The sequence below is a fragment of the Harpegnathos saltator genome, unplaced genomic scaffold, assembly GCF_003227715.2.
Source record: "Harpegnathos saltator strain DR-91 unplaced genomic scaffold, Hsal_v8.6 scaffold406, whole genome shotgun sequence".
Taxonomy (NCBI): Eukaryota; Metazoa; Arthropoda; class Insecta; order Hymenoptera; family Formicidae; genus Harpegnathos; species Harpegnathos saltator.
The window spans coordinates 53,768-79,181 of NW_020230213.1; the positions used below are offsets into that span (position 1 = coordinate 53,768).

Here is a 25,414-nt window from a genome sequence, read left to right on the forward strand (position 1 = left end):
AATAAAAATTGAGGAAATCCTTATAAAAGCATTTGAGGATAATATTAATCTTTAAAAGAAAAAGTAAAGTCTAACGAATAAGCTAGAAAACAAAATGATTTATCCAATAAACAGAAATTTGTATTAATTAAATAACAAAATCGATAATTCAATTAAAGAAAGAAAAATCAATGAAAAAAATAATTTATCTTTTCCGTATGAAACAACGCGTATTATGTACAAGTAATGTGTTCTACTTCAAGTCAAATTCATTGCAATTGATTTGAAATGAGTCGAAGGTGAATTTTAGTGCTGTTATAAATTTAGTACATTAGTATTACCTTTTTTTAATATTATATGTATCTGAAATATAAGTCACGAAATTGCTTCAGCCGCTGGTTGGACATCTTATCATAAAAAGCTCGATAACTTCGAAACGGCTTACTTAAAGTGAAAAAAATTATAGTGCATTAAAAAGGTCTGAAGAAGAGACTGAAGAACAATAATATGTAATGAAAAATAGGGGGTTCCATTTAAAAAATTCAAGGTGAGTCCTTGTCCTGACCTTGGTGACGCCACCCAAGGTCAAACTCATAATGTCAGTAAATAGATCTTTTGAAACCCTATAATTTTTATTTGAAACATTTTTTTCTAAAATGCTTAGTTTTTGTAATATTTCACCGTCCCGGTACTTTTTATACACCCTGTATGTATATCTTTTTCCTGGTATTTGCTTTATTTACCGCATCTCTAGCGATTCAACTGAACTTGAATTGAATTAAATTAGTGGAAATCAGCCCACGTGTCTAACAAACCGTGCATTGTCCTGCTGGGTTTGAGAAGACTATGAATTTTTGCGATATATGATAAAAATGACGGTGCTAACGTCGCGCACGTGCTTGACGCGTCGTTCTTCTTGCCTCGACCGAGATTCGCGACTTTTCCAATAACGAACTTACGTGAGAGTGTTTATGCGGTGCTTCCACGTAGGCTATCGGTATTATCCTATTTTTATAGATCCGGAGGACCTCGTCGTCGGGCACCTGATGTAAACCACGGTAAACGGTGCCAAATTGAATTTGCAAGAAGCTGTCGAGCTTCAGGAGAAGACCCTTTTCGATGTCGTAATGGAGGCCGCGGACGGCGAAATTTTCTCTGTACTCCAGATTGGCAATTCCCTCCGGGTACTGGGAAGACAATTAAACGAGTTCAAGAGAAGTTGAAGACGAAATTCTAATCGGCTGTAATTGTCTTTTGATTTCGGCAGAAATTCCGGACGGCTGTCCTTTGTGATAAAGACAAGTCGCCAAGTTTCTCGGCGCCTTTCCTCATTATACTTTTTAATCCTCTTAACTGTCCTGCGCGATTTTCGGTAGAACAGAGATTACTTTCACTTCATTGTGCAGTGCAACTGTGCAATGCAACAATGACTTTGGACTCAACATAGCGGACGCTGAGAGTGATACCTCGTGATGTAATATTTCGTCATATTCAACGGTCGATATTCGGTAAAAGTTACAGCCGAGGAGCGCATAAAGATTGACGATGTCATTCGTCCGTTTAACGAACAAGCGTATCGCAAAAGGTGTGATATATGAACCTTGTACTTCTTGATGAGCATATCGCGTCCCAGGCTGTAGAGCAAGTGGTCCATGGACGGCTTGTAGCACGCCAGCGTGTAATCGTAATCGAATCCATAGACTTGGACCTCTTTCAAGTCGAGCTCGTTGCATGCGAAGACACCCTTCGGGTTCACATCCTGCGGAAGCTTCTTCGCTACAATTGCAATATTACAAATTCGTCAAATCGCGCGCTCTCATTCTGCATTTTTCTATTCGAGACAAAAGCACCAATGCTGGGACACGTATCTAACTTTCTAATCTGATATTCTTGTTGGTCTCCAAATACGAATATTTGAGCTTCCAATGCGTTCAACATGCGTGTACATCAGAGTTGGGAAGTAACTCGTTACTTATAACGAAGTTACAGTTACAGTTATTTTTTTTTAGTAAATATAATTTAATTTCGTTTCTTTTTTTCATCAATAACTACGTTTACACGGCAACGTTAATCCGGATTAGTAACTACCGTAGTTAGTAAATTCTTTGATCCGATTGGTATATTCTTTTAGATCTGAAAATATACTCTAATCGGATTCGTACTAACGGAGACTGCACTAACTAGTAATGATAGTTACTAATCCGGATTAACGTTGCCGTGTAAACGTAGTTTATAATTGTAACTTAACTTGGTTACATTTGTTTGATAACTATGAGTAACTACGTAGTAACTAATTTAATAGTTACTTTAATTTAATAGTTACTTTAATAATACTAAGTAATAATTTAATAGTTACTTTAATAGTTACTTTATATATTTCAAACTTAAGTTCCTGGCGGACCAGCATGATAACGACTTGCGATGCTTGATATCCAATAAACATACTTTCTGGTTATTTTGGCTGCATTTAGAAAACGCGCTATTGCGTCATCTATCTTTATTAGATTTAAAACAAGGATAAAATGACGCAGTAGTGCTGATAGTCTCTTCTCCGAACGCAACTTGTATTTCGTTCAAAAAATTTGTGCGCCTATTGGACATTTCTGTCGCGCGTCGCCAGTCCTTATTCGTTAATATAACCTGTTAATATAACCTGCGTTCAGCGTGAAGTACATTGCGTGGTTTCAGTTATATAAAAAATTCAAACAATGAATAAAACCTCTTAATCTTCGGAGAAGAATTGTAAAATGCCATGGCCAGTATATGCAAAAATATTCGAATTACAGCAAAAATTTGGAAACGAAAACAACTGGGCATTTCTCTGCGAAATTGGCGCTGGTAAAAAATTATTCATGCAAGTAGAACCAATTGCAAATTTAAGAAAACATATGAGTATAAGTCTTTATTTATAAAATATCAGTATATTTTTTAGTGAAAAAATCTAATTTTTGATGTTAAGATTATTTTTGGTGTTTTTAGTATTTATTATCCTCATCAAATTCATTCACTGTCTTATAATTGTTATTAATAGTCTTAAAAAATAAATATGAATTGTTTATTTAAATTAATGAATCTAATTTGTAAAAATTATATACAATATGAGGGATATAATAATCAATAACTACTTTTATATAAAATTGAATTTATACAATTACGAAATTGAAAATAATAGCACAATTATTAAACTGAAAAATGACGACTCGTTACTTTCTAAATAATTATAACTGTAATGTTATTTATAAAGGTCAGTAACTTGTAATTGTAACTAGTTATTTTCTCAGTGAAAAAAACTGTCACTGTAACTAGCTACTTTTACAAGTAGATACTTTTACAAAGTAACCTTCCCAACTCTGATGTACATATTTTACATCGAAAGTGTTATCGTTTGAATTTGAGGGTCAAAACAATAAGAATTCATGGTCCCGGCGTCGGTGTTTCTATTTTAATTTGCAAAATTCCTAAGAAATTAAGAGAGAGCTTCAGCAAAGAAGGAAAATCTCAAATAAGACGCGTTTGCAATTCGGTATTAATAAATAAGACAGTATCTCGATCGTGCGTTGAACGTTTTGGGACTTCAGTCGCTCGAGCTTATCAATATTCGCATTTGATCTTAATTTCGCGTGACTCGAGGTCCCCGATTGGAACAACACGACGATACGGTTGTTATTCCTTCGGACCCGGCTAGCGATCAATTTATGCGGCGCTCTCGTTTCATCCTACAGATGTGCGGTACGAACTGATTTTCACTGTCCTAGATTTTTCTGCCTGTATTCTCGTCTCTTTCTTCTCTTCGCGGTCTCGTGAGAGAGCGAGGGAGAGAGACTGATCCCCGGTCTAAACCTAATCCGCTTGCGCTCGTTTCGCGCCACTTTTCGGCGCCGTTGCGAATTAATTAATTAATTAAGGCGAACGAATGCCAGATGAAATACGCATCGCCCGCTTTACTTACCTGCCCGAGGAATTTGCACGTCATTATCTCAGTGTGGCCCAGCGTGTCATTATTTCAGGCCTTTCGAACGTGACGATAAGATAATACGTTTGATGAATTTGTCAACGCGGCTGATTTGGCAGAGATGCGATCTTTAAAATTAAACCCCGAGAGACTGCATTGCACGCTCCTCGCGCTCGCGCGATAGAATTTGCATCGATCTTATTTCATTCTCCAACGCTTCAAATTACCGCGTTTCCCGAATTTATCTACGTATGATGGCGTACACTTGGATTCAATACGTTTTGAATATTCTGCTCTTTTTTTATATGCAGTTCGAAACGCAGCAGATGATCAATGAGAGGAAGTCATTCGCTCTCCCTCTCTCTTTTGGAAGTTATTCACAAACAAGTTTCCTCATTGGATATTTCCTGCGGTCTGAAACGCATACAAAAATGTTTAAACCGTTTTAGAATTCAGTGTACACTTGCATTCAATGCGATTTGAATACTTTTTTCTCGTACGCGTTCCGGAACGCAGTAAATGTCGAGCGGGAGAACTGGAAATTGGGAATTTTTCCAAAAACAAGTTCCCCCATCAGCTGCGTTTCGAACTATATCGAGAAGAAAAGGTGTCCGAACCGTGTTGGAATCCACTGCACGTCCATCAATTACCTCGGTAACAAGCGTTGATCCGAGTTCCAGCCGCGCATCGTATCGTGTCGCGTAGGGGAAGAATATTCGCGATGTTATTACCGCGACGTGAAATCGGAGTAACATTCAACGTCCTTGAAAGAGCTACATTACGAGCAATAGGAAGAGATTAATTGCATCACGCTGAATGTTTCTTTCTAAACGTGTCGAAACAGCTGGCGACGCGCCAGGCCCCATCGCTGTCGCTCGAGAATGCAGCCGCGAGACGTCTCTCATTCTCTCTCTCTCTCTCTCTCTCTTTCTCTCTCTTCCCGCCGCGTCAAAAATTCACCTCTTAATTAAATCTCATCCGCCTGCCTTTCCGTGACAGAGAAGAAGAGAAGGAAAGAGAGAGAAACGCGCCTCTCCGGGACGAAGGGATGGGATCGCTCGGTGGTGCGGCTCGCGCGCGCGTGTCAAGGTCGCGCGTCTGTTCGAGATATCGAGGAGCTCTCGAGCGCGGCGCGCATGCGCGCTGCATGTCAAGGCCGCGCGCGCGCGCGCGCACGATCGAGATATCGAACTGGTCGAGAGCGCGGCGCGCACGCGTCGCTCGCATTCGCTCAGGGCTTGTCGCCGTGAGCGAGAACGAGTGAGACGAATGCGCACAAGGACGACGCATGGAGAAGGCATGGCCGCGGCCGTTGTGGATGGTACTCACACTTGCACTTGTCGAGCACTCGTAGGTAATTCTGGCGCATCACCTCGCGCGACACCTCGCCGCGGTTGATGGCGCGGTCGCCCACCGCGCGTCGGGACGTCCCAGCGGCCGGCGCAGCGACGCCGCGGCTTAGCCAGACAGCGAACGGCGGTGCTTCGGCGAGAAGGCCCGATGTCGCGACGCGCCTCACGTGCAGCATCACGGACGATTGGCGGGCGCGCGACAACAACCACCGTGGTGTCGCGCGGCGATTGGCGCACGGCGCGCGGCGGCTGATTTGAATCAGAGCGCCGTCGTTGCTGTGTGCTCTTGCTGCTGCTCTCTCTCTCTCTCTCTCTCTCTCTCTCTCTCTCTCTCTCTCTCTCTCTCTCTCTCCCTCTCTCCCTCTCTCCCTCTCTCCCTCTCTCTCTCCCTCTCTCTCTCTCTCTCTCTCTCTCTCTCTCCCTCTTTCTCTTCCTCCTTCTCTCTCCCGCTGCCGCTGTCTCGCGTCAAGATATTAATTATGCAACGAGTTATTTCCGCGTGTCTTCCTGGCTATTCTGGCGCGCGCGACACGCGTCGCGCTCATCTTTCGAAACCACGGCGCCTCGCGCGCGGACGCGTTCTCGCCGAGGCGACATTCTTCTCGGCGGGATAATCAAACGCGCGTGTTTGCCTGAGCGAACGACACGCGGCCTTCTATACCCGGCGGCACTCCTCGTCGCGCGGCTCGCGTCGCCGCGCCGTTTGCGTGCTCCGAACCGCCGCGCCGGTGCTCGCGTACTATCACGATAACGACGCGGCGGATCCTTATCTATCGGGCGCTGCGCTCTTGCCGTGGTGGAGTGTGTCGTTGTCTCCTCTCGTTCCTCTCTCCTTTGCCACGCGCTCGGCTGCAGCGCTCGGGCAACCTGCGCGATCGAGAGTTTCCCGAGCACCGCTGTTCAGAGCGGAAATTAAAAGCCTCCTCGAGCGAGGAAGACGGAGAGAGTCGAATTAGTCGACTTCATTTACGTCACGCGGCGAGGTATCTGTTCTCAAATAATGGGGACAGCCAACGAATCAGCGAGCGTCACGGGGAAACGGGTTTTCCTCTCGTCAGCCGACGCGTCTTCAACGCCGAGGCGCCGTCGTTTCCCTCACTTGGCCCCCGTCGCGCCGAGGGAAACCGATCGATTCAGTTCCGGGTCGCCGAGGTATTTCTATGATCCAGTATTTACGCGACGCTAAAGGCCCAATTAGAATCGACGCGCGACCGGACGCGGAAAGCGCGTCTTTAGAAAGTCAAACGGCAATATCCGCCCGTGGGATCTGCATTCCGAGGCTATCGGCTTCTTCGATCGGCGCTTAACATTTGCTTCGCGCCGGCTTGAAACGGGTTAATTGTCGCACGAATCCCCGCGGCCGGCGTGATCCGAATCGGTGATTTCGCACCAACGTCGGGAGGAGAGGGAGGAGCGAAGCATGACGCGTGAGAGAGTTTCTCCGCGAGAGTTAGTAAATAATGGAACGCGCTCCCAGGTTCGGAGACTCTGAAAAATGCTGTCTGAAAGACGCTTAACACACTTTGCGCGACCGATCCTAATCGCTGGAGACTGCCCATCGCGCCATCGCCGATCCGTGCGCTTCCGTATTTAGTGGACCGTCGCGGCGCGGCGATACGACGTGTCGATGGCGTATGATTAACGATCTGGTTGTGTCATCCGTCCGTTTCTTTGGACGCGCCGCATCCGCGTGTGCCGCCGCGACATTTCGCCGTTATCAGCCGACCGATTGGGAAATGGCGAGTTTCGCCGAGCGTCCTTCGCGAAAGCGCGCAACACTGTTGCGGATTCTCGCGTGGAAAGTCGCGCGAGATCCAAATGTCGAAATTTGGACAGCGCGACTTAATAAGCTCTGGCGCGGGGAATCCGACGAGATTTCCTGGAAAGTCGCGGTGCTGGAACCCGAACGCACGAATGTGTCCCCAAGTATTGGGTTGTTCGGAAAGTAATTTCGGAAAGTAATTTTCTGCATGAAAGTACTTTCGGAAAATAGTTTTCTGCATGAAAATGAAAGACGATATTTTTAATGGAAAGTTAAGTTTTATTCTATCAAGTATTGATCATTTTCTTCTAACATCTTTTGCCACCTTTGAGGAAATAACATGATTCCACGCTCGTGGAACTCCCGGTCCTTATTGGCAGAAAACTAAATTAACCCTTTGAGGCATAGTGGTAAGTATTCTTACCACCTATTTATTCTCACATTTTCATGAAATATTTGAGGGATTCTTGTCGGGTTTTTTTACATTTTTCAGCTTCTTATATGATTTGGGAACATACGTGAAAAGTTGAAATGTGTTTTGAATAAGTTGTCCATTTATCATAAATAAATAAAGTGTGAAAAATACACATTTTTACAGAAAAAATCATTTTCCACGAACTATGAGTGAACTTTTTGTTCGAAATCAAGATTTGGGGTCTTTTTGGGTCGCTGATTACGAATCTGACGTCCAAATTCCAAAATTAATTTTCCAAGATGGCGGATTCAAGATGGTGGATCATAGAATTTTTATTAAATTAGCTAAAATTGTACTCTGGTTAGCTTTTGAGCTCGCTGATTACGAATCTGAGGTCCAAATTCTAAAATTTATTTTCCAAGATGGCGGATTATAAAATTTTTATATGATTAGGTCAAATTGTACTTTGATTGGCTTTCAAAGTCGCTGATTACGAATCCGAGATTCAAAACTCATTGTCACCGAAATTATCGCGATTTTTCATATTTGTGGCCGCCATCTTGAATTTTAAAAATCTGATAACGGATTCATAATCAGCGGCTCCAAAAACCCCACAATATCCATTGTCACCGAAATTATCGCGATTTTTCATTTTTGCGCCCGCCATCTTGGATCCGCCATATTGAATTTCAAAAATCTGATAACGGATTCGCAATCAGCGACTCCAAAAACTGCCGTATATAAATTTTCATGTGATTCGGATTTTCTGAAATATACGTGCCTCAAAGGGTTAAATGGTTTTTGACATCTTCATTTGAATCGAAATTTTTACCATCCAAAGAATTTTGCAATGACCGAAAAAAGTGATAATCGGATGGTGTCAGATCAGTTGAATATAGTGAATACGGTAGCAAATTCTATCCAAGTGCTAACAGCTTTTGATGAGTCATTAAATTTGTGTGAGGTTCAGCGTTGTCATGATGAAACACAACACCTTTTCTGTTTGCCAATTCTGATCTCTTCTGCTTGATGGAATCATTCAATTTGTCCAATTGATGACAATGCACATTCGAATCAATCGTTTGGTTGTTTAGTAGCAGCTCAAAAAAACTATTCCTTTCCAATTCCACTAAACAGAGAGCATTACCTTCTTTTGATGAATATCAGCTTTCGATGTGTTTTGAGCTAGTTCATCACATCTGCTCCATGATTCTTTGCGTTTAATATTGTTGTACACAATCCATTTTTCATCTCCAGTTACGAGTCGCTTCAGAAATAAATCGTTTTCCTCACGTTTCAACAGCAAATCGCAGATGGTAATGTGACGAATCAAACCTCTTTCTTTGAGAACGTGGAACCCAAATATCTAGCTTTGAAACAAAACCAAGTTGTTTCAAATGCTCATGCACAGTCGAATTCGATAAATTCAATCTCTCAGCAATTTCTCGCGTTGTTAAATGATGATTTGCGTGCACCAATATCTCTTCAATATTTGGTCTTCATCAGCTTCAACTGGCCTCCCAGAACGTGGTGCATCTTTGAGGTCGAAATTCCCAGAACGAAATTTCGAAAACCAATTCTGGCACTGGCGTTCAGTCAACACATCCTCTCCATATACGGCACACAATTCTTTTTGCTTACGCTGCATTTTTGGCTTTATGGTAATAAAAAAACAAAATGTGACGAAAATGCTCACGTTGGTTTTCCATTTTTGGTGCAACAGCAAACAAAAAACAACTTGACAGATTCCAAAATAACTTTTTTCCAAATGAAGCTTGAAATGTGCGTTGTAAAAATGTAAAATGATTTTCTGCTCTAGAATGAGGTTAACTGCTTAAAAAGGCAATTAATCCTATCTATACCATCCATTTGAAAAAACCGAAATTACTTTTCGAACAACCAAATACAATTCTGCCGTAATGCAATTTGTCCGAAGTACAAATTTTTTTTCTACGAGTACACGTTTGCCTCGAGGAACGGCTAGTGTCTCGAGAACGGTATAGACACAGATGGTACTAATAGGTGGACATACATCGTGTCGCGAGAAAGGAAAAGCCCGAAATCCAGAACACGGTGCGACTTTCCAGAAGGCCTCAAGGACAACACCCGCGAGATGCAATTTCGCCCAGGAAGCACATCTTTTCCCGCGACGATGCACGACCGCCTATAGGGCAGTCACGCACGACGGATGTCGTTGATGAGATCAAATGGGGAGCGATGAGAGCGAGAGAATGGCTGGATGACGCGAGTGCATCCGCGTGTGACTCGCGAGTGTGCGAAACGCACCGAAGAAGGACACACACACACACACACACAGGTCGTTGGTGAAAGAAGGAGAGGAGACGCGCGGGTCAGCCGCGGGTCGCACGCGGCTTTGCAGTGTATTATGGCGGCTTCTGGGCTGGCCTGGCGATACGTGTGTGAAGTTGGTCTCGCACTTTTCGAATTTTGTATTTTTTCGAATTGTGCTGCATTGTACTACATCTGTACTGTCGTATTGTGCCGTAACTCTGTAACTCAAAGCGTATTCAAGAAAATTAAGAAAAACTAAATTTTTGGTAGCCCCGCACTTTTTGAATTGAGTTTTTCTTTATTATGCCGTATTGTGCTATATTTGTGCTGATTTGTGTCGCAAACGCGAGACCGATAACTTCAATAATATTTGAGAAAAAAATAAAAACGAAAATTTGCCAGCTCCTCACTTTTGTCCAATATTTTTCTTCTCAAATGTTATTGAAGTTATCGGTCTCGCGTTTGCAGTACTAATCAGCACAAACATTGCACAATATAGCACAATAAAGAAAAGTTATTTGTTAATTTGTATTTTAACTTTAACATTTTTTTTTGTACTGAACGAAAGGAGATATCCAGTTTTATCAAATGGCACAACGCGGCACAAATTAGTAGGAATTCACAAACAAAAATTGGGTTCATTCGGATAAAAGTGGAGGGCTGGCAAATGTTCGTTTTCATTCTTTTTCTCAAATGTTATTGAAGTTATCGATCTCGCGTTTACAGCACAAACATGGCACAATACGGCACAATAAAGAAAAACTCAAAATTCGGAAAGTGCGGGGCTATCAAAAATTTCGTTTTTCTTAATTTTCTTGAGTACGCTTTGAGTTACAGAGTTGAGTACGCTTTGAGTTACAGAGTTGCAGATTGCGGCACAATACGGCACAGGTGTAGCACAATGCAGTATAATTCGAAAAAATATAAGATTCGAAAAGTACGGGGCCAACCTTGCACACGATCTGGCGATAGTCTTGTCGCGAATACACGGTGGGGCGATAACCGCCGCCGCGCTGATATTTCCGAAACGGTGGGCGAACGAGAATGAGGATGAAGGGGGTGCTGGAGATAAATTTCTGGAGCTGCGGCATTCTGCCCGCGCGAACATGATCGAAATTAAATCTCGAGATAGCCAACCGAGAGCTTCATTATTACTCGCGTCCAGTCCGGGCTCGACCCCTCAGCTTGGTCGCGGCGGGCTTTAGATTGAAGCGGAGCGGAAGGGGACTTCTCGTTTTCATTTTATGTCCGTCTGGTCGCGACGTCACTTACATTTATTGTCTAAGCGTCGTGCTCGTGGTTTTAAGCAGTTTTCTAAGCACAGCCGAGAGGTGCATGCGAGACTTTAGCGGGACGAAAGTAGCACGGCGGGGAAGGCGACGTCGCGACGCTGCAGACGATTCCTTTTCGCAGACCGAGCTGTTAATGCGAGTTTTTTTCACTCTCGGAATAATCTCTTAGTTTTCGGGCTCCCGCATTTTCAAAGGTACCCCAGCTGCTCAGTCGGTTCATCTTGCAGAGTGGAGTTATTTTGCGACAGGATGGGTAGTTCTCTGCGTGACGTGGTATTTTTTTTTTTTTCTTTATCATTTGCCACCGATTCTCCTCCTCCTGTCAGACTCGCGGATCCTGTCTCCGTCGATTACATCCGCGTGTCGATACAACGTCAATGGTTTGCGCTTGGCTGACGCACCGCGCAAATTGGAGAAAAAAGAAAGCAGAAGAGAAGTAAGCGGAAAAGCGAAAAAAGGCAGAGGAACGTCGGATTTTTTAAGAAGTTTTGTTTCGTGAGATGACGCGCGTGTACGAAAATAATCTCTCGTCGCCTCTTGATCGATAGACATCGGCAGTTACGATCTTCCAACATTTACATACGCAATCGCTCCGCACTTGCCGACGGCACGCGACCTCGTTGCCTTAATCTAACCTGGTCTTCGATCCCCGGTCGTCGTACTCCTCTCGTAATGCACCTGATTGTACGTATATATACGCTTCCTCCAGCAGCGCTTCACGTCGCGAGCACGCGAACGATCGATTGGTTCGCCGACACGCGGTATCACTCTGCTATTGAGAATTATGTCACTCTTACGTAATATTCTTCCTGTCTCGATGTCTCGTGTGCTTGCGGGTGTTGCGCGTCATCGATATTCTAAACGAGCAGGAAGGACGAAATATGAGAGAGTACGGTCGGTTGCAAAACGGGTTAGATTTTGTTTTCTTTTTTCTTTCAACGAGATACCAACACGTGACGTGCACAGAGTAACATATGCGACGTAAATATCGGCCTCGATAAAACCTTCCACTTCCGGTCAAGGTATCTCGACCAGCCATGTTGTCTGCGTCTGCATATTTTTTCCACTTGATTGCAAATATTGTCACGGCTCCAAGCACGTCGCGTTGCGGAAACACGGAGAAACTCGAAATAACTCCTTCCTAATTAGTTTTCTGCTAATTAGATTTTCTTCTTGTAGAATGCTCTGTGCGAAGATTCTTTCGTCGATGTTCACGATTTATTAGTGATATGTAAAAGTTTCCATTGTTTTCACCTATGGCATTGTGGATTATTTAGGAATGAAAATTGCGACACATTTTTGTTAGGTTATGCCAGTATTGATCAACCTGCATAAAAACTAATGCATAATAAGTCATATTCATTGACATAAACATTTTAAATTTTTAATTTGTATGAAGATGGAAGGCGATAAGACAGACGCATATTCGTCATTGTGTGATTTTCTTATTTCATCAGCGCAAAACAATTGCCAGATCATTTGCGAAACTTATAATGAACGATAGCTGAAAGTTCAAGTCGCGAGTGGTTTCAGCGTTTTAAAAGCGACAATTTTTATTTGAAAGACAAAGACCGTGCCGGGCGACCGCAAGAGATGAGTTCGGATGACTTGGAAACGTTATTAGAAGAAGATTCGACTCAATCGAACATAGAACTTGCGGAAAGGTTACATGTTAATTAAAGCAGTATAATTCGACGTTTGCATGAGATGAGGAAAATTCTGAAGGAAGAAAAATAGATTTCCCATGAATTATTCGAGAACGCTATTGCCAGCCGAGTCAGCATTTGTCTTTCGCTGCTCAATAGACACAAACACAAGTCTTTTTTGTGTCGAATTGTGACCGAAGACAAAAAATGGATTTATTATGACAATCCCAATCTCAAAAGATCGCAGATATAGTCTGGTCAAGAAAGTGTGGGTGATATTTTTATAGAAAATCATAGTAGCACCATCTACCTTATACTGTTTGAATCTTGAAACTAACTTCTTTTGCGCAGTGTACATCAAAATGTTGCGTTGAGTAGTCGTTAAAAGTAAACATTATTTTTAAAAATAAGTGTAAAATATTTAAAACATTAGGAGGCGGTGTTTCTTATTAAGCATTCTAAAGGACCAAAATTAACAATCGCAGCAACTGCTAGAGCAATTACAAAGTCAGAGGCTTTCGTAAGAAAGTGAGTAAATAGATTTAAAACCGCTGAAAATGTTGACGACCTGCCAGAAAGAGGGCTGTCTCATGCAACGACTCCGAAGCAGGACAAAGCTATCTTGTGTCTCTTTCAGACGAATCCTAGTCTTACCCTTAAGCGTTAGGCCCAAGTAAAACTCCGCTGAAAAGGTCAATATATCTCGCTTAATACCATCAGAAGCCGACTGCATGAAAATGACGTGGTATCACCACATTTCGGTTCACCATGAAAAAACCGCTGCTATCAGAAAAGCTCGAAAATTGCATAACTATGATGGATTGGCCAGCATTCTCTCCAGACGCGAATCCCATGGAAAATATGTGGTCATACCTTAAGATGAAACTTAAAGGAAAGCGTGTCTTTACTTTTAAGCAGCTGTGCATAAAAATAAAAACAATATGGCGTTCTTTACCAGAATACACCGAAAATCTGGTCAAAAATATGCAAAAATGGTGCCAAGCAATAATTGATAATGGAAGCAACTGGATCAAATATTAAATAATTGCGCATTACTAAAAATCTTCTGTTTTTGCTTGGCAAGAAAACAACTTGACTTTATCTTTTATTCTTTTCAGATTATCACCAACACTTTCTTCTTCAACAAATTGTAAATCCCGTAGAACCCTCTGTGCCACAGCGCCAAACGAAATATCCGTGGTCATAAGGTCCTTCTGCGTATCTGATAGGACATGAAAGAAGTGCTGTATTATGAGCTGTTAAAACCATCTCGGACTATCACCGCGGAATTATATAGTCGACAATTGAAGCAGTTGAATGAGCAATTGAGCGACAAACGGCTATATTTTGCGACAAAGCATAAGAAAGCGATTCTTCTGCACGACAATGCCAGGCCCCATGTTGCATTGGCGACCCGGGAAACTTTAATGGAATTGCAATGGAAAGTCCTACCGCACACCCGGCATATTCTTCAAATATTGCCCCAACGGATTTTCACTTATTTCGTTCTATGCAGCACAGTTCTTCTGGTACACGATTTCGCAATGTTGAGAAAGTGCAACAATTTATTGATAACTTTATTCATTCTACGAGCAAAGACTTCTTTTACCATGGTATCCGTCTTTTGCCTGAAAGATGGCAAAAAGTAGTAGATGATGCCGGAAAATATTTTGATCAAAGATGCTATGTCATTGATGACAATATTAATAAGAAACATTGCCTCAAATACGATAGAAACTTTTGCATACCCCTAATAATATACTCGAGCGTGGTATCCTTCGTCGGACTAGGACTTCAAGCGCGATGCGACGTTTTACGTTGCGACACGGTGCACGGTAATCCGCGACACTCCCTCGTAAAATTTTCCGTGCACCTGAGATATCCCGGGGCGTTGAATACGCATCCTCTGTACATCGGCAGCTCCAACAGGATCAACGTGCTCGTTGTTGCCGTTAAAGGTTCGCTCGCTCGTTCGCTCGTTCACTCGTGCGGCCCGCTCGCGGATTTCATATCTCCGCATATTGTGTCATGTTAAAAATAGCGGCTTGACTTTCCAACTCCTTTACGGAGGGCAAGTTTTACGCTCGCGCAACTTTCTACGTTATTCGGCACCTCTCACCATGACCACGGCTGATCCACCCTCCGCCGTAACGTTGTTTTCGTTTAATATCCGTCATTTCCGGTTATTCTTCATCGCCGGATTAATATTTCTGGCCACTCCGCGTATCTTTTCTCTCTCTTTTTAATAGAATCCAGCAAATTGCTCCGTTTTAATTCAGTGATAAATCTTGGCGGAAAGAAAAGTGTAACAGCTCTCGGGGAAGGTCAGGCAAGAACGTTCTCTCGGCGAGAAATTTCTCTCGACGCCAAAACTATACCAAGCGTTCGAGAATGGCCGGCTCGTATTTTCTGGCAAGAATTACTCGAACTTATATGACGATGAATTCTACGTTTTTAATGAACTCTGTATGGAGGAAAGAAAAAAATATGTTTGTCCTTGCACAAGTCCTTGCACTTTCTCGTCGTCGCATTTTTCGATCGTTCCGGTAGAAGCAGGTCGCGCCAGAAAAGAATCGTCGGTGGTCCCGGCGCGAGATAAAAGCTTCCTCGAGGTGACGATTAGGATGAGTCGTCACGGACGAATACGCTTTTTGTCGCGTATTACACGCGCGATACTTATTACGTCACGATAATATCCGCTATCACGCAGACGCAACTCGTTACGTGACGCAGGTCTTGCTAATTAGCCGATAATTACTCTCGCAATTTTCGACCTGCATTAATTTGCTACTTAATGGTTCGCACTAATTTCAGTTTGCGGCCATTACGTTGATCTATTTCTTCGCGGACCGTCGAATTTCGCGGCGGCGTGCGCTCGGTAACGCGTCCGCTAATTAAGCGGGGAATAAACGAGCGAGAGTCACGGATTCAGCCAAATGGCTTAGGAAGAGAATCAGCTTATCCGGCTTCTTTTTAGAGGAGCGAATAAATCAGCGGTTCCGCTTATTTACGGAAGTACTTTCTTCCCGTCGCTCCTTATTCATCAACTTTTCGGTCCTTCGCGTGAAACAAAAGCCAGCGGATTATTATCGCTAGCGAATGTATCGCGCTGCCTAAAGTACAATCGATGTATCTTTCAGCGAAACGCCGTAAGGCCGAAAGGGTCAGTCGATATTACAATAGCAGCGACTGCCTCCATCACCGGAACCGAGATCTTCCATGAAAAAGCGTCCTACATTTACTGAAAAAATTATCATGTCCCTCGTTGAGACAAACTCGACCGACAGTCTATTTCCGCGCCGCTAGAAAGCGCGACAAAACTGAAAAGAATTTACGCAAAAGGATCGTTGCTAATCGCCGAGATTCTTCCTTCCCGGCCGACTCCATCGCGGAAGCGTTTTTATTGATTTACTTTAAGAGGCACTTGTCCCTCTAAGCAGGAAACGCTTCGAGCCGAACTTACTCGAAGCGGAAAACAATCCGGATAATGCGACAGTTTTTCGACCTGTACGCACGTCTCGGTATGACTGCGAATGAGAATCACCGCAGGAATGCGCGATCCTCCCGCGCGACAATGTGCGGTGCAATTGAAACGTTCGTATCACCGAGCCGGCGTTTTCGAATTCCTCGACCGGAGGCACGGAATTACACAATGCGTGCGAGCGATTTCCGCGCTTAAATCACGCTTCCCACCGCGTACGAGAACGACTTCCTGCCTCGGTTTTTATCGAGCGCGCGTCTCTTACCGAGATTTCTAACAATCGCTCATATTTATTATTCCGCTGCGGCGACGCAGGTTAATTACAATCGGCGAGAGATTGTCTTAACGACGAGCTGGTTGCGCGAACAGCAGAGCGGCGAGTTTCTCCGCTCGCCGACGGCGCGAGGCGCTCGCGCACCGCGAAGTTCCTTCTGCACGCGATCGTCCTCATGGCTTCCCGCGCCCACAACGCACCTTGCGACTCTTCACCGTTTGCGGCCCGCAAAAGCAAATAGCTCCGATGAACGTCAATCTGTCAGCCGCACGAGCGCGCGCACGCGTTCGAATGTCGCGTTCGTCTCTCACCGAGGACTTTTAATAAAAAAAAAAAAAAAAAAAAAAAGGAAAAAAGAAAAACAAAGCGTGCATGTACGCGACAGAAAAAAACGTACGTTACAAAAAAAAACGTGGGGAAACAAACGAACAAGCGCGGAAAGATAGTGGGAAAAAGCCATAAACGCTTTGAAGCGCAAAATAGAATCGCGCTGCATGCGCAGCAAAATGCAGGGTCATGCTCTGCAATATCCCCCCTCTCCCCCCTCCGGCCCGGCTACTCTACGACAAATATTTCGAAAACAAAATAAGGCTCTTTTCTGCTTTTTTCAATCACACCGTCGAACACCGGTCGCTCGTTGCAGGGTCATCATCGTGCGCAGATTTTACCGCGAAATCCCCGACGACACGGCGGGACAGCGCGGCACGATTTTCCGGAATTTTCGACATTTTTTCCTTTATTTGCGCACGGGATCAAGTATACAGAGCCTCGGGCGAGGCGGGGAGCCGATTTTGTAACGCGAGCGGCTTTTCGCGTTACACACCGCCTGGCCCATTAACGCGGCCGTACTTAAGGCCGTCGCGTCGTTTCGGTTTCGAGATAGCTCATCTTCGACTGGACGCGGAAATTGCCTTTCGACACAGACATACACACACAAACATACGCTCGCAGAGTAATTAATATTTCTCTCTCTCTCTCTCTCTCGTCTATGGTCGCACAAGCACGGTCTAAACGCGACGCTCGCGCGGCGCGTAAAACTGCAGCGCGCGTCACTCAAAGATGTGCACGTGTGCGTGCGTGCGTATGCATGTGCGTACGTACGTGCGTACGTGTGCCGGCAAACGGCAAAGGTGGCGAAGAACGCAGATTGCTAAAGGCGCTGTTCCGGTGACCTACTCCGCGATTATCACTCACGGTGGCCGATCGTCGATGCAAGTGCGTGAGCGTTAACTAGTGTTGCCAACTATACCGCGCGGCTCACGAGAGAAAAGGAGGACGCGCTCGCAAGGCGCACGGAGACGCGCAATCACACAAGTGTTGAGCGAGTCGTCTTATTTCGAGCCCTTCCCCGCCGCGATTCTAACAGGTGCGTTCGCGCGCGAGCGCACGCGTCGCGGCTTATCACCGCAGTTTATCGTCGGCTATTTCTTCGAGAGATGCGCGCGACTTTTCGAGGTGTTGTTTGCTGCGTATTATAGATGAAAGCCGAGGTTAACCCTTTAACGCCTACTGGTAACTATAGTTACCAGAAACGCATTTAAGAATCCATAATTTAGTCAAAAAAGGAGGTATTTTCGTTTTCTTTGCACTCACACTGTAAAGGTGAATTCTTCTTCTAAAAAATGATATACAGATTGTATGTAGATTCGGTTTAGTCTGTTTTTAGCTCAGTTTTAATGATAACATGTTTTGTCAAATTCCAAGTAGCCATAGTTAGCATTGTTATTGACATCTAGAAGTGCACTATAAATGAATAGATTGGTATCTATTATCATTTTATGCATTTGGAAGCTTTCTCATATGCAAAATGTGAAATTAAAAGAATACAGAAATTCAAAATGGCGAATCTAATATGGTGGACACGGAAATCAAGAAATCAACCTATTTTCGTGAAACGTGGTGACCTACAGTTTTTTATGCAGCGAAAAATGACGGGACAATTGACTATCTAAATGGTGATCTATAAGATATTCTTCTGAAATAGTAAACTTGACGCTCTGAACGATAAATTTCACTCACAAATATAGTAAAGTTTCAGCTCAAAAGTGTCAAGCTGACTATCAGAGTTATGTCGTATAGGTTACCCTTCATTTTTCTCTGTATAGGTTGCTCATTTCGTACATGCTTTTAGGATCCAAGTCATATTTACCAATAAACAAAAAACGAACGATAAAAGAACCAATATAAAATTCTGATATTTTTTTTGGTTATAGCACTACTTATAGTCTTAGTTCAAAAAAACTCAAATTTTATTCTTAAAACATTTATAAAAAAGTCGGGCGTTAAAAAGTTAAGGGAGAAGGCATGAGAGAAGGAGACGCCGAAGCCTGGGTACGAGATTGTCGTGTCTGAGATGATTTTTTACTCGTGTGAGAATTTTCAAAGTACTGTTGTCTCCCGCTTTCTCTCTCTCTCTCTCTCTCTCTCTCTCTCTCTCTCTCTCTCTCTCGCTCTCTCTTTTTTATAACCTTCCTGGCGACCTTCTTTAAATAATAGATTGCAACATTCTCTAAATTCGTGCATTCGTTTTAATATGAGACTCTTTAATCATGTGACTCCTGTGCGACTCCGGCTCAATTGGCTCTCCATCGAGAATCGTAGAAGATATTTCATTGATTGCTTATTATTTTCTATATTACTATCATGTTATTTACTGTATCTTTATGATTTTTTCTCTGTTCCTCCAGCAAGAGCTAGGGAGACAAGAGCTGCTAATACTAGGTTTTTCAGGCACGGAAATTTATAAGCGATCCTTTACGGTGCAGACGGTCTATTTTTGCAATACGTTACCAAACGAATTAGTAAATTTAACGTCGTATTCAGTATTTAGACGCCGGCTGTATAATTACTTTTTTGACGCTGGAAAAATTACTTATGCAACCTCCTGTATGTGCTGAACTTATTATGTACTTGCGTTGTAAATGATTTGCGTTACCTCGCGTGTTATTTTTCAATTCTTGCGCTTTGTTATACGTTTTACGTATTATTTGCCTTTATTTTTACCAATGTGCGGCTGGTTTTCATTATTACTTTATACGCATTTATTTCGTTATATTTTCTTGCGTTTTTCATAATCATATGTTTTGTACACATATTGTCGTCTCTACATACTTTAATATTTTTTAGGACAACTCTCTCCCCAGAGTAAACTATCTATATAGGGTGTCCGGGATCTTTTGGAAACGAAAAATTGTGAAGATTAAAAATTGTGAAGATTAATCAGGTCAAATTGAGAAAAAAAGTCATGTACCATTTTGTCGAAATCGCAATAGTTGTATTAAGTAGTAAGTAGTAATAATAGTTTGTTAATGATTGAAAGTGATCACATCTAGAGGCTCTTTTAATTGATAACTTGAAAATTTGAGAACTTATTTGCAAAATAATTAAATAAATAATAAAATAAAGACTTTTTTCTTCAGAATGACTTAATCTACAATTATATGACGGCTATTGTGCCTAGCGAGCCGAGGTTCAGGGTTCAAAGTTCAATATATTCATATCTATTGCTAGACACAATAGCCGTCATATAATTGTAAATTAGGTCATTCCGAACAAAAGAGTCCTTTACCATTTTGCAAATAAGTACGCAAATTTTCAAGTTATCAATTAAAAGAGAAAGAGCTTCTAGATGTAGTCATTTTTCAATCATTGATAACTTAATAACTTTATTGATAACATTGATAACTTAATAATAATATTGCGATTTCTGCAAAATGATACTTGACTTTTCTCCTCATTTTGATCTGATTAATCTTCACAATTTTTCGTTTCCAAAAGATCCCGGACTTCCTGTATATCTCTCTTTCTTTCGAGATAGGAGAAGCTAGTCTCAGAAGCGATTGCCAACTTCAGTTGACTCGTGAATTTTATAATTTTTGCGCACACGGTTGCGATTATATTTGATGTTAACATCGTCGGCCGTCGTGCATCAAAAGTTCACGAATTTATACAAAACCGTAGCGATCGCACAATTCGACTTTCGAGATGCGTTCGTATGCGCGAATATTCGTATGTTAAGACCATTGTATTATTATACAGTCCGCTGTTTCGGACGCTAAATTGCGTCGGATTGAATTCGGAAGCGGCGATCCCTCCAATTTAACCGGCGATTTAACCCGTCGAATTAAAATAATTTTTGGCAAATGCAGGATATCGCGTTATTTCAGGCCGCATTGTTGCGCGGCTTCCGGCTGCGGACAATATATGCGCGATTCGTGAAATTACGCGCAAATTACACTCGTGCGTGCGCGAGTCGCAGAGTCGCGCGACACAAAAAAGTCAGACCGACAGCGTCGGTCTCCCCCTCCTCTACGTTTCCCCTCTGCTTCATCTTCTCATCCTCTTTTTGTCCCTTGTTATTAAGTGAATGATGAAGATCCAGATCGCGCTGGCCGATAACCAGACGTCGACTTGCCGATTTTCCGGCGAATGTCCGCGGAGAAAGTATGGCCGATCGAAGGATGCTGCGATCGATCTGGTCGGCGAAGCGTGACCGATTCGTGAATCGAACACGCTTCTCTTGATCGCCGGGCCGCTTCTTGCTCTCGGCTCGCGTTTATCCTATTTTTCGCGCGTTTACCGTAACGCTGATTTTTCAACATAATTGCTACAAGCACCGTATACGACGGTGTCTCTCCCTCTCGCACGTCGACGTTACTCACGCGTCTTTCATTTACCAGACACATTGCTCCGAGTCCCTTTTTTTCCGCACGGCGCGCGATATCGCCGGCTGATCGTGTCATCATTTACGGACGAACTGATACACAGCGACATAATAACCCGATGATTACACGCCGTAATGCGATGGAACTCGCCCGTCGTGTGCAAACGCGACATATTCCGATCTGACGAGTTTATTTGGCGAATTAGCGCGTTCGTTTTAGTACACTGACCGCGCCGATGTAAGTATCCTAATTCGCGGATGCACCGATTCATGACAATGTGATAATAACACGGCGGTTGCACGCGACAACAGAGGAAAATTGCGGCCGCATACGAACCCGTGCGAGCGGCTCCACTTTTTCGGCAGCTTTGCGCGGATTTTCTCGAATATCAAGGTGCGCAGTTACTGGTGTGGTTCACTAATCATTTTTTTTTATTTATACCCTCATCCCCACACAAGATAGACAATTGCTCACCGAGAACTGCATTCCCGAGCAAAAAATTGTTAGCGCCATCCTCATGAAACATAAGGCCCCGATAATAATGAAAATAGGATGCCCTAAAAAGGGATGCCTCATTATTACCACGTCTGACCAGAGATGGATCTTTTAGGGATATCTTAGATTTTACGAAATAAAATTTTGATAAAGAAAGCTGATAAAGGTCTTAGAAAGATTTTTTTAAGGATACCTTGGATTTTATAAATAAGGCTTTGATAGGGAAAGCTGATGAGGGCCTTGGGACTTATTAGGGATCCTTTAGATTTTATAAAATAATATTTTAATATGGAAAACTAATATGGGCTTTAGAAGGATTTTTTAGGAATGTCTTAAATTTTACGAAATAAGACTTTGATCAGGAAAACTGATAAGGGCCTTAGAAGATTTTTTTAGAAATGCCTTAGATCTAATAAATAAAGCTTTGATAGGGAAAGCTGAAAAGACTTTAGAAGGATTTTTTAGGAATTCCTTAGATCTGAAGCGTATAATAAAATTGTTATAGTTTAGTATTGTTTTAGTAAGTACGCTCTCTATCTGGTTCTTTTGAAGATTTTTTAATTATACCGCAATTAAAAATAAATTTTATTATTTTTATTAGTTGCCATATTCATTAGTCTCTTTCAAAGATTTTTCTAACATTGCCTTTGTTTTGAAATGCAGCAAACTTTAATAAAAACAGTAGCAGGATTTTTACGTGTAAAGAATGCTATATTTTATTGTAAAGTATGCTATATTTTTAAAATAAAAAATTCTTGTTGTATACTAACAAGGTATAAAGAAATAAAGAAATTGCAGTCTAAATTTCTTGGAATGAAAGGAACGAATATTTTTACTCAAGTAATAATAAAAATATTTCTTTATAAGGCTCTATTAATATTGCCTATTTATAAGGCCTTGTTGATATTGCCTTATAAGGATCTCATAATATTATCTTATAAGGACCCGTTAAACCATTACATCTTGTAAGGCCCTTGTCTTTATATCCTTACTAGGGCTTGATTAATGTTAAAGTAAAATAATCAGGCCCTTACCAGAACCCTATTCATCTTTCTACTCGGGTTATTTCGGGACATCGACTCGGTATGCGGATCTCGGTAGTTTTTCAGCAGATCGTCCGACGAGCTCAGCCGACTGCCTTAACACAACGTCAGTCATCGTGAACATTAATCGCAAAGTACTCGATACGGAACGATTCGAAGCCTCATGGCGCGTGTTTCGCGCCCGACTTCCTCGTCCTGCTTGCTCGCTGCCTGCGCCGCGCCGCGCCGCGCGTTATCTCACATAGTTTAACGCGGTGCTCGCGATGCAATTTTGTCTCGTTGTACGAGAGAGACAAGCACGCATTCAGGGTGATTGATTTCGACGTAGGAGCGCAGGTAGCGCGAAAAGACAGCTCTGCGCGCGGCGATACAGACACGTTCTAGCGCTACTCGCACGCGGCCGGGAAATAGGATGGCATTTATCAGCCGATTCGGCCAACTAAGCAGTCGCGGCAGCTTGCAATTAACCATCCCAGCGAGTACGAGACGCCCGGTGTAACATACACACGGTGGCATGTACAATCGGCCGTGAAGGAAACCGCCCTGCCCCGCCGCAGGGCGCGCAGGGCTTCTCGTCGCGTGTAGATTTCACTGAGCCGTTCCGCGATTCTCTAACAATGTATGTAAAGCGCACGTCGTATATCGCGATGCGCGAGTCTGATCTCTCAAATCCCCTTTCGCGCCTTCTTCTCTCTCTCTCTCTCTCTCTCATTTCCTTGTCTTCCTTTTTCTCACCGCGCCGTGTGCGGAGGAACGTTATGTACATAGTAGACCACGGGAGAATATCTATTTATGCCGGGTCGAGTGTCGTAAATAACCGCCAACGAGAGGACAGCTAATATTTATTTTTTTTTTCGGAATACTTTTAGGCAGAGAGAAAGAGAGAGAGAGAGAGAGAGAGAGAGAGAGTCGATAAGCTACCGCTTAACAGGCAAGACAAGTCATTATTAGTAATGACAGGTGTACGTGTATGAAATTGGGCCTCGTTGTTACTCACGGAGGCGTATTTCAAGAGAAATAAAACGGGCATGTCACTTTTGACTCGGCTCGAAAGCATAAAAGGAGAATACAAGAGAAACGTGTCAACGTGCGAGGTGGCGACGTGAGAAAACCTATCTTCGTGCCGCGAGAAAGCTGATTTTTCTCGCGCGGACTTTTAATTGGGATAAGCAAAATATTATTCACGCTTGAACTTATCCGCGAGCGCAACTAAATTTAGACATTATCAAGCGTTAAAAGGCGGACGCGAGAAAAAGAGATAGGCAGAGAGAAAGAGAGAGAAAGAGAGAGAGAGAGAGAGAGAGAGAGAGAGAGAGAGAGAGAGAGAGAGAGGCGGCACTCTCTACGAACGCCTCAACCAGGTTGAAAAACAACCTTGACCCAGTCGGGAAGCGGCGTGTGCGTAAACTCTGATTGTCGTATTTGAAAGCGGCATTTTACGGGTGAATCGCGTAGAGAGACGATTGAATTTTTGCACGTTTCAAGCGCTGCCGATACAATAGCAGAGCATCTCTGCGGTACACGGATGACGCAAGAAGCTTGAAGAGTACGACTCATTGAACGATCTTTGTTCCTTCTGTCGCGTTCTTATCTTGCGTAATATAGGGAGAAGCTCGGCGGACAAGGAAACCCGCTTTCTTGCGAACACTGTGTGCAAAATCAAAAGAAACGAGCGGCTCGTTTAATTAACGTCTCCCGCAGCGTTTGTAGAATTATTAATTGTACCTTTCCTTCAGAATACATGCAATTATATTGTGTACATAACACAGCATAATGCTGCGGGTAATTATATTTGCATGTAAAGTTATACGTGTCTATAATATACCGTGCAGAGTTATATCTCGTTGAAAAGAAAGAAGAAGCAAAGATCTCTGGATCTTCCGGGGGCGAAGCGTTTGGACAATTTCATCAGCGAGCCGCTTTGGCTGCATCGGATATCGCGCGGGTTTGAATTGTTTTTGCTTTCGGTTGCGCTACAATGTTCGTGCATGGGCTCCCCGAGTAGAGAAATTAATAAGGTTCTGGTAAGGGCCTAATTATTTTTCCCTAACCGGGCTCTAGTAGGATAGAAAGACAAGGACTCTTCTACAAGATGTGTAATAAATGATTTAACAAGCCTTTATAAGGCAATATTAATAGGGCCTTATAAGGAAATATTTTTATTATTGCTCGAGTAAAAATATTCATTCTTTTTATTCCAGAAGTATAGACTGTAAATTCTTTATAACCTTGTTAGTATATAACAAGAATTTTTTATTTTAAAAATATAGCATACTTTATAATAAAATGTAGCATTCCTTATAAAAATTTTGTTACTGTTTTTATTAAAATTTGCTGCATTTCAAAACGAAGGCAGTATTAGAAAAATCCTTAGAAGAAACTAATGAATATGGTAATTAATAAAACTAATAAAATTTGTTTTTAATTGCAGTATAATTAAAAAGTCTTTAAAAGAACCAGATGGAACGTACCTACTAAAACAATACTAAACCATAACAATTTTATTATACACTTCAGATCTTATTAATTTTCTATAATAAAACTTGATTTTGTATTTTACTAATTCTAAGGCACCCCTAATAGATCCTTCTAAGGCTCTCATCAGTTTTCCTTACGAAAACCTTATTTCGTAAAATCTAAGGTATCCCTTTAAAAGATCCATCTCGCTTGATGTGGTAATAATTCCTTTTTAGTGCATCCTATTTTCAGCCTTATCGGAGTCTTATGCTTCATAAGGATAGTTCTAACAATTTTCTGCTCGGACTTC

General features: G+C 42.6%; 1 protein-coding gene across 7 annotated transcripts in view; it reads right to left on the reverse strand.

The window, feature by feature from the left end:
• Nt5c (5' nucleotidase C) overlaps positions 1–25,414 on the reverse strand; it is a 106,274-nt gene that overhangs the window by 25,407 nt on the left and 55,453 nt on the right. For 2 of the 7 annotated variants that reach the window (XR_003113306.1, XR_003113305.1), the window contains exons 1-3: positions 5,261–5,619; positions 1,580–1,755; positions 940–1,166 (exon numbers count right to left, since the gene is read on the reverse strand). Coding sequence is in view for 4 of the 7 variants with exons in the window: in XM_025301258.1 (XP_025157043.1) it covers positions 939–1,166; positions 1,580–1,755; positions 5,261–5,459 (603 nt within the window). In the remaining 3 variants the exon portion in view is untranslated. Of the gene's footprint in view, positions 1–938; positions 1,167–1,579; positions 1,756–5,260; positions 5,621–25,414 lie in introns of those variants that run through there. The other 5 variants (XR_003113304.1, XM_025301256.1, XM_025301258.1 and 2 more) reach the window with 4 other exon arrangements.